The 14,730-nt window shown below is 34.7% G+C and overlaps 1 protein-coding gene across 4 annotated transcripts in view; it reads right to left on the reverse strand.

Annotated features, from left to right (window-relative positions):
• SORCS1 (sortilin related VPS10 domain containing receptor 1) overlaps positions 1 to 14,730 on the reverse strand; it is a 704,073-nt gene that overhangs the window by 121,611 nt on the left and 567,732 nt on the right. For all 4 annotated transcript variants that reach the window (XM_031955813.1, XM_031955812.1, XM_031955810.1 and 1 more), the window contains exon 10: positions 5,584 to 5,730. In XM_031955813.1, coding sequence (XP_031811673.1) covers positions 5,584 to 5,730 — 147 coding nt within the window. The remainder of the gene's footprint in view (positions 1 to 5,583; positions 5,731 to 14,730) is intronic.

Raw genomic sequence — 14,730 nt, forward strand, 5'->3', positions numbered from 1 at the left:
CATATAAACACACACACACACACACACACACACACACACACACACATATATATATATAACCTTACTTTGTATATGTGTGTATACATACGGTACACATGTGTGTATGTATATATATGCTATATCTGTATCTATATCTATTTCATTCATTCATTTATTTATCACTTTGACTTTCAACTCCAAACAATCTTGGATCTAAATGCTATTCACAGAGTTGAGATCTCTGTACTCCTCCCCAGAAGTTAATAGTATGCAGCACAACCATAGATTGATGTTGCATGAGGGCTGGGACATATATGACATATCATACTGAGAATGCAAAAACTGACATCTCCCACTGAAGAGGTGCTTTCATTAGAATTTCCTGGCCAATTCTTGCTCTGTGGAACCAGAATGCAGCTCAATCACATGAAATCCCCACAGGTCTATGAAATCGGATCCAGGTCATTGTGCTGATGTGCAAACTAGGAATGCCATTAAAAGGAAGCAGACCTTCCTCATGCCTGCTACGAGACGTGGTTGCCATGGCTTTTGGCTGTCTGGATCTGCTACTGTGAGAGACACCGACGCCAACTCAAGCAGAAACATCATAAATGATCTTTGTGGTGCTCTTTCCTCTGTACTCTCATTTGTGGTCCTGGATTGCCCCCAGCTGGTATAAGGAGAATGTTCGGTGACTTTTCTTTTTCCCCCACAGCATCAAAGTACAGAGGTTACATAAATATGTGAGAAATCAACTTCCAGCCCTGAATGCTGATCTGAAAAGGAAGACCAACTAAAATTCAATGATTTGTCAATCCTCCTTTTCAGGTGTATATACATACATACAATGTATATACATACATTGGTCAAGGACTGGATTTTGATGTAGTAGAAATCTCCAATGATAACTGACTTCAATAACATGGATAACAACCCAATAATTAAAACTTTAAGCTACTTAGTCAGATTAGTTAAGGGACTTGTATATGGTTATACAGTTAGTAAGTATTAGAGGCAGGATTTGAATCCTGTTGTTCCAGAATTCAAGTCTAGTACTATACTATATCACACATAGCACACTTGTCCAGGGCAGCAAGTGTTATTTTGTCTGTTGAGAAAAATCTCCAGAAGACAGAAGTTCAATTCCTATCAAAATGGTTATTAAAGAATTTGTGTATGTTTTTCACTCCTCCCTATAAGAACATAAAAAATATTAATCACATAATAGTTTCAGAAACTGATTTAGTAAAGAAACTACTTTACTAATCTTACATAATAGCCCATACAACTGGCCCCTCATGCCCACCCCATCACTGTGATCAGTGATGTCTAAGAGGTATTTCTGCATTACCAAGTAGCTAATAAATCAAATATTGAACGTCTACTATGCATGTAGACCTTTGCTAGACAGAGGACCAAAGTCTGTTGCATCTAGAAGAGCCTTAAAAATGACCTAGTCTTACTATTCAGACCAGGAAATTAAAAATTGCTTAGTCTTAGTATTCGTATCAGGAAATTGGGGTTCACACATGGGGTTCCAAGATTGTATGGATTGTTAGTGTTGAAATTCAGATCTATAAATGTCCTTCTCAAATTCTTTCTTTAAATTAACTTTATTTTAATTCAGGCAGAGATCCAAAGAAATTGAAGATGTGGACCCTGCCCACTAAAGATATAGAAGAACCTCTAACCTGGAATCATAATCTTTAGGTATTATCCCCCTAGTATCAATGTGTCCTTACAATCAGGAGGATTTAGGGCTGGTATTCTATTTGCTAACAATGGGTTTGAAGTAAGGAATGGCTTTAGAGTTACCATACTTGTAAACCTTATGATCACAGGGCAGCAGGTATTATGAAAAACAGAATGTACCCCTAACTGGGCCAGATAAGGCTTCAAATACAAAATCCAAGCGTCAATAGTAAAATAGGGAGGGAGGCTCATAGCTAATGAGGCATAAATGAGTAATATTCACCTCTCAACACTAATTTGTACTGGGGGATAAGAAGGAAAGGAAGGGGAGGGATTGAGATACTCAATGGAGGCTTGCCCTAGTGCATTCAGTTTTCTAGTGCTAGCCCTTTCAGAGAACTAGTGACTATATTTACAGAAAAAATGGGGCTTCCTTTTATTAAGTGCTGTATTTTCCCTAGGGACCAAGAATTTGTAATAAGTTCACCTGGTCCCACATGCTGCCCCTCAGGAGCCCATTCCCAATTCTTTGGAAGGTAGTGAACCCTGCCCTAGTAATACCCCTGTCTAATTACAAAAAGTAGTCTGTGGAGGAAAGAATTCCTGCTGAGCCCTGTAGGTAATCAGTCTAAAAAGCCTTAAAATATAGTCCCAAATTATCCTGGATGTCTTATTTCTATAGAATACATTTTACAAGGAACTTTCCATTTGGTTCTGTAATTCTGAACTTGTTCCATATTTGAGGCAGCCCTGCTGGAAAATCTCTTTTCTAATCACTCGGCTGGGCTGGCAGTGACACTGTCACTCTCCAAGTACTCACAATCTCAAATCGCTTTTTATCTCCTTGCTGCCAGCCACCAGCTCCTGGGCCCAAAGTAGGTTGTTAACACTCTGAATCTCCTGGAGCTCAAAGATTTCCGATCCTATTTTCTGTCTTTGGCAGATTTTTGCAAAGTGATTTTAGTCTACAGCCCAACTCACCACCCCCTCCTTCCCTGGGTTTTCCAAAGCCTGCAGTGAAACAAATTTAAGGCAGGCAAACCGCTAGGTTAATGGGAGGAAGGAGGAGAAAGGCTCCTGGGAACTGTTTATCTTAGTCAGTTTAATTAATCTTTTATCCAGTCTTAATGACCCTAACAATTATTTTTGAACTTCAAGGTCAATTTAAGATCAGGAGCTCAGATTCAGCACACTCTGGTTAGATCAAGAGTTTTGTATTTGGATCTTTTTCTTTAGCCAAACTTCTTCCTTCCAATAATAATCAGTCATCGAATAAGTATTGACCCCCCCAATATGTCAACTGTACTATATGCTAAAATAAAATACAATCATGATTTCCAAGACTCCATCTTTGGTTTTGTCTTACTCCAGAATGGCTAATCAGGGCCCTGTTCCCACTGTGGTCAATTATATATGTCTTTGGCAATTGTTTTCCATAATTCATCCTGGGAATGAAAGACCATAGTGATGATCAAGGTGTGCCAGTGAAATATTTGCTGGCTTTTAATTTGAGCTAGCACAGAATGGCTATCAGGAAAGGCATTGAGAGCTGCCAACAACTCTATCCTTCCCTTGGGACAACACACTCACAGCAAGGCATGAGTAGGGTTCATCACCATCACTATCCCAGTAATTCTGATGAAGGCTGAGTGAGACTTCTTCCTTTGGGATGCAATGACATTGAAAATATTCACTGCAAGGATTAAAGTCAGACCATTGCTTTTAGCATCTCATAATAAGCAAAAGTAACTCAAAAACAATGGGATGAATTTTTCAAAAAGAATACTTTCTTTAGAAACAATGAAGTTAAGTAGAGATGTGAACAGTACAGATCATATCCTCAACCTTTCTTTATGTCACAGACCTCACTATCATGAATCCTATGGGCTACTTCTCAAAATGACATTTTTAAATGTATACAATAAAATACATAGAATTATAAAGGAAATTAATTGTATTGCTTTCTAATTATCAAAACATTTTAAAGTGTTTAAAATATTTTAAAAACATGATCATATATTCTATGTTAAGAATCATTGGTTTGGGTAATCATATTCATAGGATAAATGTGACCTTATTCATCAAATCTTAGAATATTAAGACTTGGATCTACTCTTTGGACACTGAAGGATCTCTCTTTTCAGGAATTCTTAAATTATTTTAGTCTGCCCCACATAATTTAGTCCTAAATAGTGCACTGGCTTATGTTGTTTTCTGGTTGGTTCATACAGTGAAGTCTCATTTCTTCAACCAGATTAGAAGCTCCATAGGAGTTTCTAATATCTTAAAGTTGTTGCTGTATGTTTATGTTCCCTTTCTCCCTCTCTCTCTTTTTCACCCTCTCTCTTTTCTTCCTCCCTTTCTTTCCTTCCTTCTCTCTGTTTCTCTCTGTCTCCCTCTACCTTTGTCTCTATCTCTGTCTCTTTTGTCTGTCTCTCTCTTTTTTTTTTTTTTTTTTTTTTTTTATTTAATAGCCTTTTATTTACAGGATATATATACATGGGTAACTTTACAGCATTAACAATTGCCAAACCTCTTGTTCCAATTTTTCACCTCTTCCCCCCCCCCCTCCCCTAAATGGCAGGATGACCAGTAGATGTTAAATATATTAAAATATAACTTAGATACACAATAAGTATACATGACCACAACATTATTTTGCTGTACAAAAAGAATCAGACTCTGAATTATTGTACAATTAGCTTGTGAAGGAAATCAAAGATGCAGGTGTACATAAATATAGGGACTGGGAATTCAATGTAATGGTTTTTAGTCATCTCCCAGAGTTCTTTTTCTGGGTATAGCTAGTTCAGTTCATTACTGCTCCATTAGAAATGATTTGGTTGATCTCGTTGCTGAGGATGGCCTGATCCATCAGGACTGGTCATCATCTAGTATTGTTGTTGAAGTATATAATGATCTCCTGGTCCTGCTCATTTCACTTAGCATCAGTTCGTGTAAGTCTCTCCAGGCCTTTCTGAAATCATCCTGTTGGTCATTTCTTACAGAACAGTAATATTCCATAATTTTCATATACCACAATGTCTGTCTCTCTCTATGTGTATGTGTGTCTCTTGCTCTTCTTCACCCTCTCCCAGCAGAGTAATTGATCACTTAATTTTTATTGATTGATTTATTTTTTAAACAATTTAAACGGAGTTCACCTTTATACATTCAGGACTTGGATTTCCTCAGTGCAGAATTTTCCTCCATCCCTGCACACTCAGACACATCCCTAAAGTTAAATGGTTTTAAGAGATTTGTCTGAGTCTCAGAGAGACCAAATAACTTGTTCATAGTAACATAGCTAAGTAATTATCAGAGGCAAAAATTGAACTCAGAACTTCTTGAAGGCAAATCTAGGCTTCTTTTCATGTTATTCCCTTAATTTGTACCATGTAGGATAAAAAATAAATAAATGGTGCCCACTAGCCCCAGAGGAGTTCAGAGCAGACCAGAATGCAAGTTTGAGAATGTTTAGATGAAGTCCTAGGATGATCATATCATAATAGAACAGTAAAAGAAAATGGGGATGTTAGTAGAATGTTCCTGTCATGTTGGACAAGTACTAAATTTCCCCCTAAATTCCCCTTCAATGACTCAAAGAGAAAATCCTGAATGGGACAATTCAAGAGACTACACTAATGTGACATTGTTTAGTCATTTATATCACTCAGAAACGTTCTGTCGCAATTGAATTCATGTCCATTAAGTGTTTGCCATGTCCCAGGTACTATGCCAGAAATTGGGGATATAAATACCTATTGGGATTCTCTTCCCTCCTACCCTCCTGTTCTGAGTAAGTTAGCCCTTCTTCAAAAGATGAAGTAGGCTGGCCTATTGACTCTCTGATACACAGTGCATTCACAGTTATCTGGGGGAAAGTTTGTTTAAATGTAGCAAGCAACTTACCAGCAGGCAATGTACAGGGTCCCCTCTTAGATCAGTGTCAGGAGCCTGTAGCAACCGCCAGTCTCTACCTTTGTTGTATGTGATGAAAGTCTTCACTTGGTTGTCAATCTTCTTGTTAGCCAAGAACATTCCCTTTATCCCTGCTACCTGGGAGAAATTGACATGGCTGAAAAATATATCCATTTGAAAAGAGATTTTTCCCCCCAGAATAAAACAACAGGCTCTCAGATGTAGCCCAGAGACTATGACTAGGTGAACCATGAGCAGTTCACAAAATTTGAGGGTGACTAAGCAGTGGATTCCACTGGGCAGGAAGCATGACATTCATACCAAGAGATAAATCAGTGTGGATTTGCCCAGGAAACCTTGTGGAATCTTCCAAGTTTTCTTTGACTATATACTATGACTTCAAGACCAGGTGAACATGATTTATACATTGTTCATGGTTTTAGCAATTAGATTATTCATACATATGGCTAAGAAAAATGAGATAAAACTCACAATTCCATCATTATTTAAGTACAGCTCTATAATGATAGTATATATTTCATAACATCATTTGAAAACAGCCAATTAAAAAAAGTTAAAAAGTAATTTGCTCTGACACCACAACCATCTGTCTTTCCTGTTTTCCCCCTCCAAATCTTTATTTTGCCCTCATACCCTATAAAATAATAAACTTCTGGAGGGTAGCTAGGTGGTGCAGTAGATAGACCACTAGTCCTAAAATCAGGAGCACCTGAGTTCAAATCTGGCCTCAGACATTTAACACTTCCTATCTGGGTGACCCTGGGCAAGTCACTTAACCCCAATTGCCCCAGCAAAAATAATGATGATAATAATAAGCATCTGTGTTCAAAAAAATGAATCAACATTTATTAAGCTTTTACTATATGCCAGATATTGTGCTACAACTGGTAATATAAATACCAAAGCTATATAGCCCCTGCCCTCAAAGAGTTTACATTCTAATAGGAAAGGACAACCCATATAAAAGAGTGGTAGACAAGGATAGCTATTTTGTTCTGGACAATAAATAATGGAACCATAGTGCATTCAGTTGACACATCATTTCCAAAGGAATCACACACCATCCTTTCCCATCCCCTTTCACCTCCCCCCCCCAAAAAAAATAAAAAGCTGCCTCAGCTCAGTACTGAAGCAAATGGACAGGTACAGATTCAATAATGTAAAAAATAGCATATTGGTGCTATTTTTAAAAACTTTCAGAATTTGAGTGAAACATCTGAGGTACAGAAGATATCCCAGAGATATAATAGGCCCAAAACTTGAGCATAAAGACCCACTGAAGAAGAAGAACAAACATCATATTGTATAAGTCTCCTATGTCACTGGGTGCTTGTTAGAATAGCTATTCTGGTAGAACTTACTCTTAATTCACGTAGTTCTTGTTTCCAGAGATACTAAGCCTATTTTCTCTAGTAGCCAAGCCTTTTTTCTCACATAAGTTTTTTTTTTTTAAAGTTCTTTAAATGGATTCTATTTTTTGTGTCCTTTGGGAGAATGAATTTCCCTGGTGGATCTGTTTATCTGTGTGTCACAGTTATGGTCTTGAGGGAGTGGGAGGGTAATGGACTACAATAGAAGTGAATTCTGAGAAGTCAATCTTCCAGAGACAGAACTATTACTAAGGTAGAATTACCTGGATATTTCCAAGGTACCAAAATGAGTTACATAGGTAAAATTTTGCAGAACTTTAAGTTCTATAGAAATGCTAATTGTTATCATTATTGTTGTTGTTTTAATTAAATCAGGGAAGGGGCACATCTTATCAGTCAATGAATCACGAACACTTTGATCCTATCACCATAGCACCTCTCTTTTAAGGTGACCAACGTAGCATCCCATTATCTTTTGTATCTACTTCCCACTTTACCTCCTGGGGCTTTCAGAACTGTCAGCTATGCACTAAGAACACACAGTTTCTACTTAATAGATACTTATTACAAGAAGAAATGGAAAAAGTTAATTTATATATATATATATATATGTATATATCATAAATATAATTATTTTATTTGCTTAAAAATTATAATTCTATAATTCTACAGCTTTATTCAAAATTATTCCATAAATCATAATTTTTAGTCATTCAGATTATGTTTCCTTATTTTATTACTGTTCAGTCTTCAGAAGTGTTCAGCTCTTTGTGACCCCTTTGACAATAATGTCCATGGAGTTTTCTTGGTAAAGATACTGAATTAGTTTGCCATTTCCTTCCTCAGTTCATTTTATAGATAAGGAAAAAGAGGCAAACTGAGTTAAATGGCTTGCCCAGGGTCACACAGTTAGTAAGTATCTGAGATGGAATTTGAACTCAGATTCTCCTGATGCCAGGGCCAGTATGCTGTGCCACCTAACTGCCTTATGCTTCCTTATTTAGAATTCAAATTAATGATTTCATAGATTTAAAAGGAAGGGAGCTCAAGGGCTATTTAGATACTTCAACCTGTACTTAAAAATCAATCTCCTCTCTAACAATACTTGACAAGTGGTCATTAGGCTTTTATAACTTCTATCCGTTGCTTCTCAGCTCTGGGGCCAAACAAAATAAATCTAATCTCTTTTCTTCATGACAGTCTTTCATGTATTTGAAGATAATTATCATCATCTATAAACACACATACACACACACACATCCCCAAAGTTTCTCTTCTCCATCTTAAACACTGCTAGTTTCTGCAACTGAACCTTCTGTGTCCCTCTTTAATATGTTCTCAAAGTCCTTCATAACCGACAAAAATGAACACAAAGTTGTCTGACCAATAATTCTTCTCTAATAGTAGGATTACTATCTTCTTATTTTTGAATGCTTGGTCTCTATGAATTGTAGTTTATGGTCCCTAGGCAGAAGTAGACATGTTGATTTAGAGCATTATTACATTAAACAGAAAAAAACCACTCTAACCCATGTGCATGGCTCACTGGCCCCCATCAGGGGCATGTGGTTTAGAAGATGCAGTCATTTACACTTTATTGGATTTCAAATGATGCTGGAGAAGAAAGTCTCTCTTTGTAATTCAGTTCTAGCTGTTTAGCCTTCAAGTTTATATCATAGTATCAAGGAAAAAAAACAATTACTCCCTCTCCCCCAAACTGAGGGGATATAGAATAGACTGTATAGGTCAGAGCAAGAGAGGAGCTGTTCATTTTTTTTAGAATTATCAAAACAACACTAGTTCTTTTACACCTACTCCTATAAGATAGAAATTTTGTTTAAAAGAAGAATAAAATAACTGAGCTGGAAGGGAAATTAGATTCATCAAGTCTCTATTTACTCCTTACATTTATGACTGGGAAATTGAAGCCCAGAAAGGGAGTATGATTTGCAATCCTGCAACATATACTCCTTTTCTTTCACCTGCTCTAATAATCCTTTCTTTGGAAAACTTGTTCGGTTTATCACTGTTTTTAAGTTCCAAGTTCCTTAGTTTTGTTTTTGTTTGTTGATTTGCTTTTTTTGGGGGGATAGAGGGGGAAGATAATCTTTCTCAATATAGTCTGTAGTTTGGTTCTGTCAAAATAGTCAATCTATATTTGATATTAAAATCTAACTTATTATAACCTCTGTGCCTTTTGTCATGTTTCTCCTTTTTCCTAGAATGACCTTTGAAGCCTATTTTAAATTCTGGACACAGTTGGTAGCACAGTGGATAGAGCACTAAACATGAAGACAGGAAGACCTGAGTGCAAAATTTATCTCAGTCACTTACTAGCTGTGTGATCCTAAGGAAGCCACTTACTTTCTTTATACCTCAGGTTCCTCATATATATAGTGATGATAATAACAGAATTTAATTTTCAGAGTTGCTGTAAGCGAAAAGGAAATATTTACTGTTTGTTTTTTGACAATATTATTTTATTTTTCTAAATACATGTAAAGATAGTTTTCAACTTTAATTTTGCCAGACTTTGTGTACCAGATTTTTCTCCCTTCCTCCCTCCCCCCTCCCCAAGACAGCAAGCAATTTGAAGTAAGTTAAATATGTGCAATACTTTTAAACACATTTCCATATTTGTCATGTTATAAAAAAATATCAGACTAAAAGGGGAAAAACAAGAAAAAAACAAACAAACATTCACTTTGCATTAATTTTCTCTCTGGATGAGATTAGCATTTTCCATCTAAAATCTATCAAATTGCCTTGAATCACTGCGTTGTTGAGAAGATGATGGAAACATAGTTGATCATCTTATAATCTTCTTGGTGCTGTGTACAATGTTCTCTTGGTTCTGCTCACTTCATTCATCATCAGTTCATGTAAGTGTTTCTAGGCTTTTCAGAAATCAGCCTGCTCATCATTTCTTTTAGAATTATTTTAGAATATATATTTATTTATTTTTATATATTATTTATTTTTATATATTTTATATATTTATTTTTATATATTATTTTAGGATATATATTTATTTATTTTAGAATATATATTATTTAGAATATTTTAGAATATATATATATATATATATATATTCCATTACATTTGTATATCATAATATTCAGCCATTTCCCAACTCATGGGCATCCACTCAATTTCCAGTTTGTGTCTACTACAAAAAGGGCTGTTATATACATTTTTGAACATTTTCTCTCTTTTATGATTTCTTTGAGATAAAGGCAGTAGTTACATTGCTGGATCAAAGGGTATGCACAGCTTTATCACCCTTTGGGCATAGATCCAAATTGCTCTCCAAAAATGCTGGATCATTTCACAACTTTATCAGTGCCTTAATTAATGTACCAGCTTTACCACAAGGGAAATAATATGTGTAAAATGCTTTGTGAAATGTAACTCTTTATATAAATGCTTGTTTGCTTTCTTCCTTCTCTTCTTTCTTTCCTTCTTTTTATCTTTTCCTTCTTTCTTTTCTTCTTTCTTTTCATCCCTTCTCTTTCTCCTCTTTTTTCTTCTTTGCCTGCTCTTCCTCATTCTTTCTCTTCCTTACCCCCCTTTTCCTTTGTTATTCTTTGAACAAGATGACTTTCTGTTTTTTTTTAATCAAAATATAACTTTTCTTTCTCACTAGGTTCTGCCATGCCTCCTCCCCATAAGCACTTTAAGGGAAAAACTGAATTCCATACTTAGTTTGGAGAAGAGAAGTCTTAGGACAGGCATAATAACTGTCATCAATAATGTTGTGCTCAGAAAAGCAGAAAAGTCATGAGGTTTATTCTATCTGGTTTCCTGAGACAGAACCAGGAATGACAGGCAGCATTTTGAAATTAGGGGCTCACATTAAAGAAAATGTTTTAAAAACTGAGTTGCCAATAAATGAAATGTGCTGCTTTGAGAGACAACTAATCTATAATCCCCCTCATTGGAAATCTTCAAATTCCAGTTAATGCCTGGGTGTCCTATAGAAAAGATTCTTTGTCAGGTCAGAGGAAAACAGACCAAAATTAATTCGAAACTAAATAATCTATTGCTAAAGAATGAGTAGGTGAAATAACAAATCATAGACATAACCCAATAATTTCATCCAAGATAATGACAATAATGAGACAACATACCAAAATTTGTGGGATTCAGCCAAAGTGATAATTACGGAAATTTTATGTCTGTAGATGCTTACTTGCATAAAATAGAGAAAGAGAAGATCAGTGAATTGGGCTTACAACCAAAAAAAAAAAAAAAAAAGCTATAAAAATTCAAATTAAAAACTCCTAATTAAATACCAAATTTGAAATTCTGAAAATAAAAGGGAAAATTAGTAAAACTGAAAGCAAGAACTAGTGCATTAATAAACAAAACTAAGAGTTGATTTTATGAAAAAAACCCAACAAAATTGATAAGCCTTTAATTTGATTAGAAAAAGGAAAGAAGAAAATCAAATTGTTAGTATCAAAAATGAAAAGGAGGAACTTTCCACCAATGAAGAGGAAATTAGGGCAATAATTAGCAGTCATTTTGCCCAACTATATATCAATAAATCTGATAATCTAAGTAAAATGAAGCAATACTTACAATAATATAATTTCCAAGATTAACAGAAGAGGAAATAAATTACTTAAATAGTCCCTAGGAAAAGAAATTTAACAAGCTATTAATCAACTCACTAAGAAAAAATCTCCAGGGCCAGACAGATTTACATGTGAACTCTAGCAAATATATATCTTTTTAAATTAATTCCAGTACTATACAAACTATTTGAAAAAATAGGGAAAGAAGGAATGCTACCAAATTCCTTTTATGACACAGATATGGTACTGATAGCTAAACCAGGTAGGATAAAAACAGAAAGAAAATTATAAACCAATGTCCCTAATGAATATTGATGCAAAAAATCTTAAAGAAAATATTAGCAAAGAGATTACACCAAGTCATCCCCAGTATAATACACTATGATCAAGTAGCATTCATACCAGAAATGCAGGTTGGTTCAATATTAGGAAAAAATTTAGCATAATTGACTTTATTAATAACCAAAGTAACAAAAATCATATGATTATTTCAATAAAGGCAGAAAAAGTATTTGATAAAATCCAACACCCATTCCTATTAAAAATAATAGAGATCATAGGAATAAATGGAATTTTCCTTAAAATGATCAGTGGCATCTATTTAAAACCACCAGCAAGCATCATATATAATGGGGTCAAATTAGAACCATTCCCAATAATATCAGGGGTAAAATAAAATTGCCCATTATCACCACTGCTATTCAATATTGTTTTAGAAATGAAAGCTTTGGCATTAGATAAGAAAAAGAGATTTAAAAAATTTGAGTAGGTAATGAGGAAACCAAATTATTACTCTTTGCAGATGATATGATGATATACTTAGAGATCCTAGAGAATCAACTTAAAAAAACTACTAGAAACAATTAACTTTAACAAAATTGCAGGATATACCACATCAATCATCAGCATTTTTATATATTACCAAAGAAGTCCATCAGCAAGAAATGCAAAGAGGTATTCCATTTAAAATAATTGTAGATAATATAAAATATTTGAGAGTCTACCCACCAAGGCAAAGTCAGGAACTATATGAACACAATTACCAAACACTTGCCACACAAATAAAGTCAGATCCAATCAATTGGGAAAATATCAAATGCTCATGGGTAGGCTGAGCGAATATAATAAAAATTACAATACTACCTAAATAAATCTACTTATTCAATGCCATACTAATTGAACTCTCAAGAAATTGTTTTACAAAGCTAGAAAAAAATAACAAAGTTCATCTAGATGAACAATAGGCCAAGAATTTCAAGGGAAATAATGAAAAAAAAAATTCCAATGTAGGTAGCCTAGCTATACCAGGCCTAAAAGTATATTATAAAGCAGCAGTCATCAAAACATCTGGTACTGGCTAAGAAATAGAATGGAAAAGGTTAGGTTCACAGGACAAAATAGTTAATGTCTATAGTAATCTAGTGTTTGACAAATCAAAGGGCCCAGCTTTTGGGATAAGAATTCATTATTTGCCAAAAACTGCTGGGAAAATTGGAAATTAGTATGGCAGAAAGTAGGCATTGATCCACACCTAACACCACATATATATCATGTTAAAGTTGAAGTTCATGATTTAGACATAAAGAGTGATATTATAAGCAAATTAGAAGAACAAAGGGTAATTTACCTCTCAGACCTGTGGAAAAGGAAGGAATTTGTGCTCAAAGAAGAACTAGAGTACATTATTGAACACAAAATAAATAATTTTGATTATATTAAGTTAAAAAGTTTTTTGTACAAACAAAATCAATGCAGAAAAGAATAGAAGGGAAGCAATAACCTGGGAAAAAATTATATTCAAGGGTTCTAATAAAGGTGCCATTTCTAACATATGTAGAGAATTGACTCAAATTTATAAGAATTCAAACCATTCTCCAATTGATAAATGGTCAAAGGATATGAACAATTTTCAGATGAAGATATTGAAACCATTTCCAATCATGTGAAAAGGTGCTTTAAATCACTATTGATCAGAAAAATGCAAATTAAGACAACTCAGATATACCACTACACACCTCTCAGATTGGCTAAGATGACAGGAAAAAATAATATCGAATATTGGAGGGGATGTGGGAAAACTGGAACACTAATACATTGTGGTGGAGTTGTGAAGTAATCCAACCATTCTGGAGAGCAGTTTGGAACTATTCCCAAAGGCTATCAAACTGTGTATACCTTTTGACCCAGCAGTGTTTCTACTGAGCTTATATCCCAAAGAGATCTTAAAGGAGGGAAATGGACCCACATATGCAAAAATGTTTATGACAGCCCTTTTTTATAATGGCAAGAAACTGGAAACTGAATGGATGCCCATCAGGTAGAGAATGGCTGAATAAATGATGGTATATGAATGTTAAAGAATATTATTGTTCTATAAGAAACAATCAGCAGGGTGATTTTGGAGCAGCCTGGTACTTACATGAACTGATGCTAAGTGAAGTCAATAGAAACAAGAGAACATTGTACACAGCAACAACAAGATTATATAATGATCAATTTTTGATGGACGTTGGTTCTCTTCAACAATGAGATGATTCAGGCTAGTTCCAATGATCTTGTGATGAAGAGAGCCATCTGTACCCAGAGAGAGGACTGTAGGAACTGAGTGTTGTGGATCATAACATAACATTCTCACTCTTTTTGTTGTTGTTTGCTTGTATTTTATTTTCTTTCTCATTTTTTTCTTTTTGATTTATTTTTCTTGTGCAGCACAAAAAATGTATAAATATGGATTTAACATATATTTAACATGTTTAATATATATTGGATTACTTTTCATCTAGGGGAGGGAGTGGAAGGAAGGGAAGGAAATTTGGAACACAAGGTTTTTCAAGGGTTAATGTTCAAAAATTATCCATGCACATGTTTTGAAAATAAAAAGCTTTAATTAAAAAAGAAAATATTCTTTTTCAGGAATATGTCATACTAAATGGCCTTGAACAACCTTCACAACTTTTACATTGTCTCCCATTCATAATGTGAGCTCCTTGTGGGCAGGGATTGCCTTACTTTTCTCTTTGAATATCCAGTACTAACACAATGCTTTAAAATTATTAGGTGCTTAAATCATTTCTATATTCATTTTTAAATTCTGGGATTCTCTTCATGCTTCAAATATTGCTTTTTTGCTTCTTTATTTTTTATGCTTCTCATTGACATTTTTATCT

Source organism: Sarcophilus harrisii, chromosome 2 (genome assembly GCF_902635505.1).
Source record: "Sarcophilus harrisii chromosome 2, mSarHar1.11, whole genome shotgun sequence".
Taxonomy (NCBI): Eukaryota; Metazoa; Chordata; class Mammalia; order Dasyuromorphia; family Dasyuridae; genus Sarcophilus; species Sarcophilus harrisii.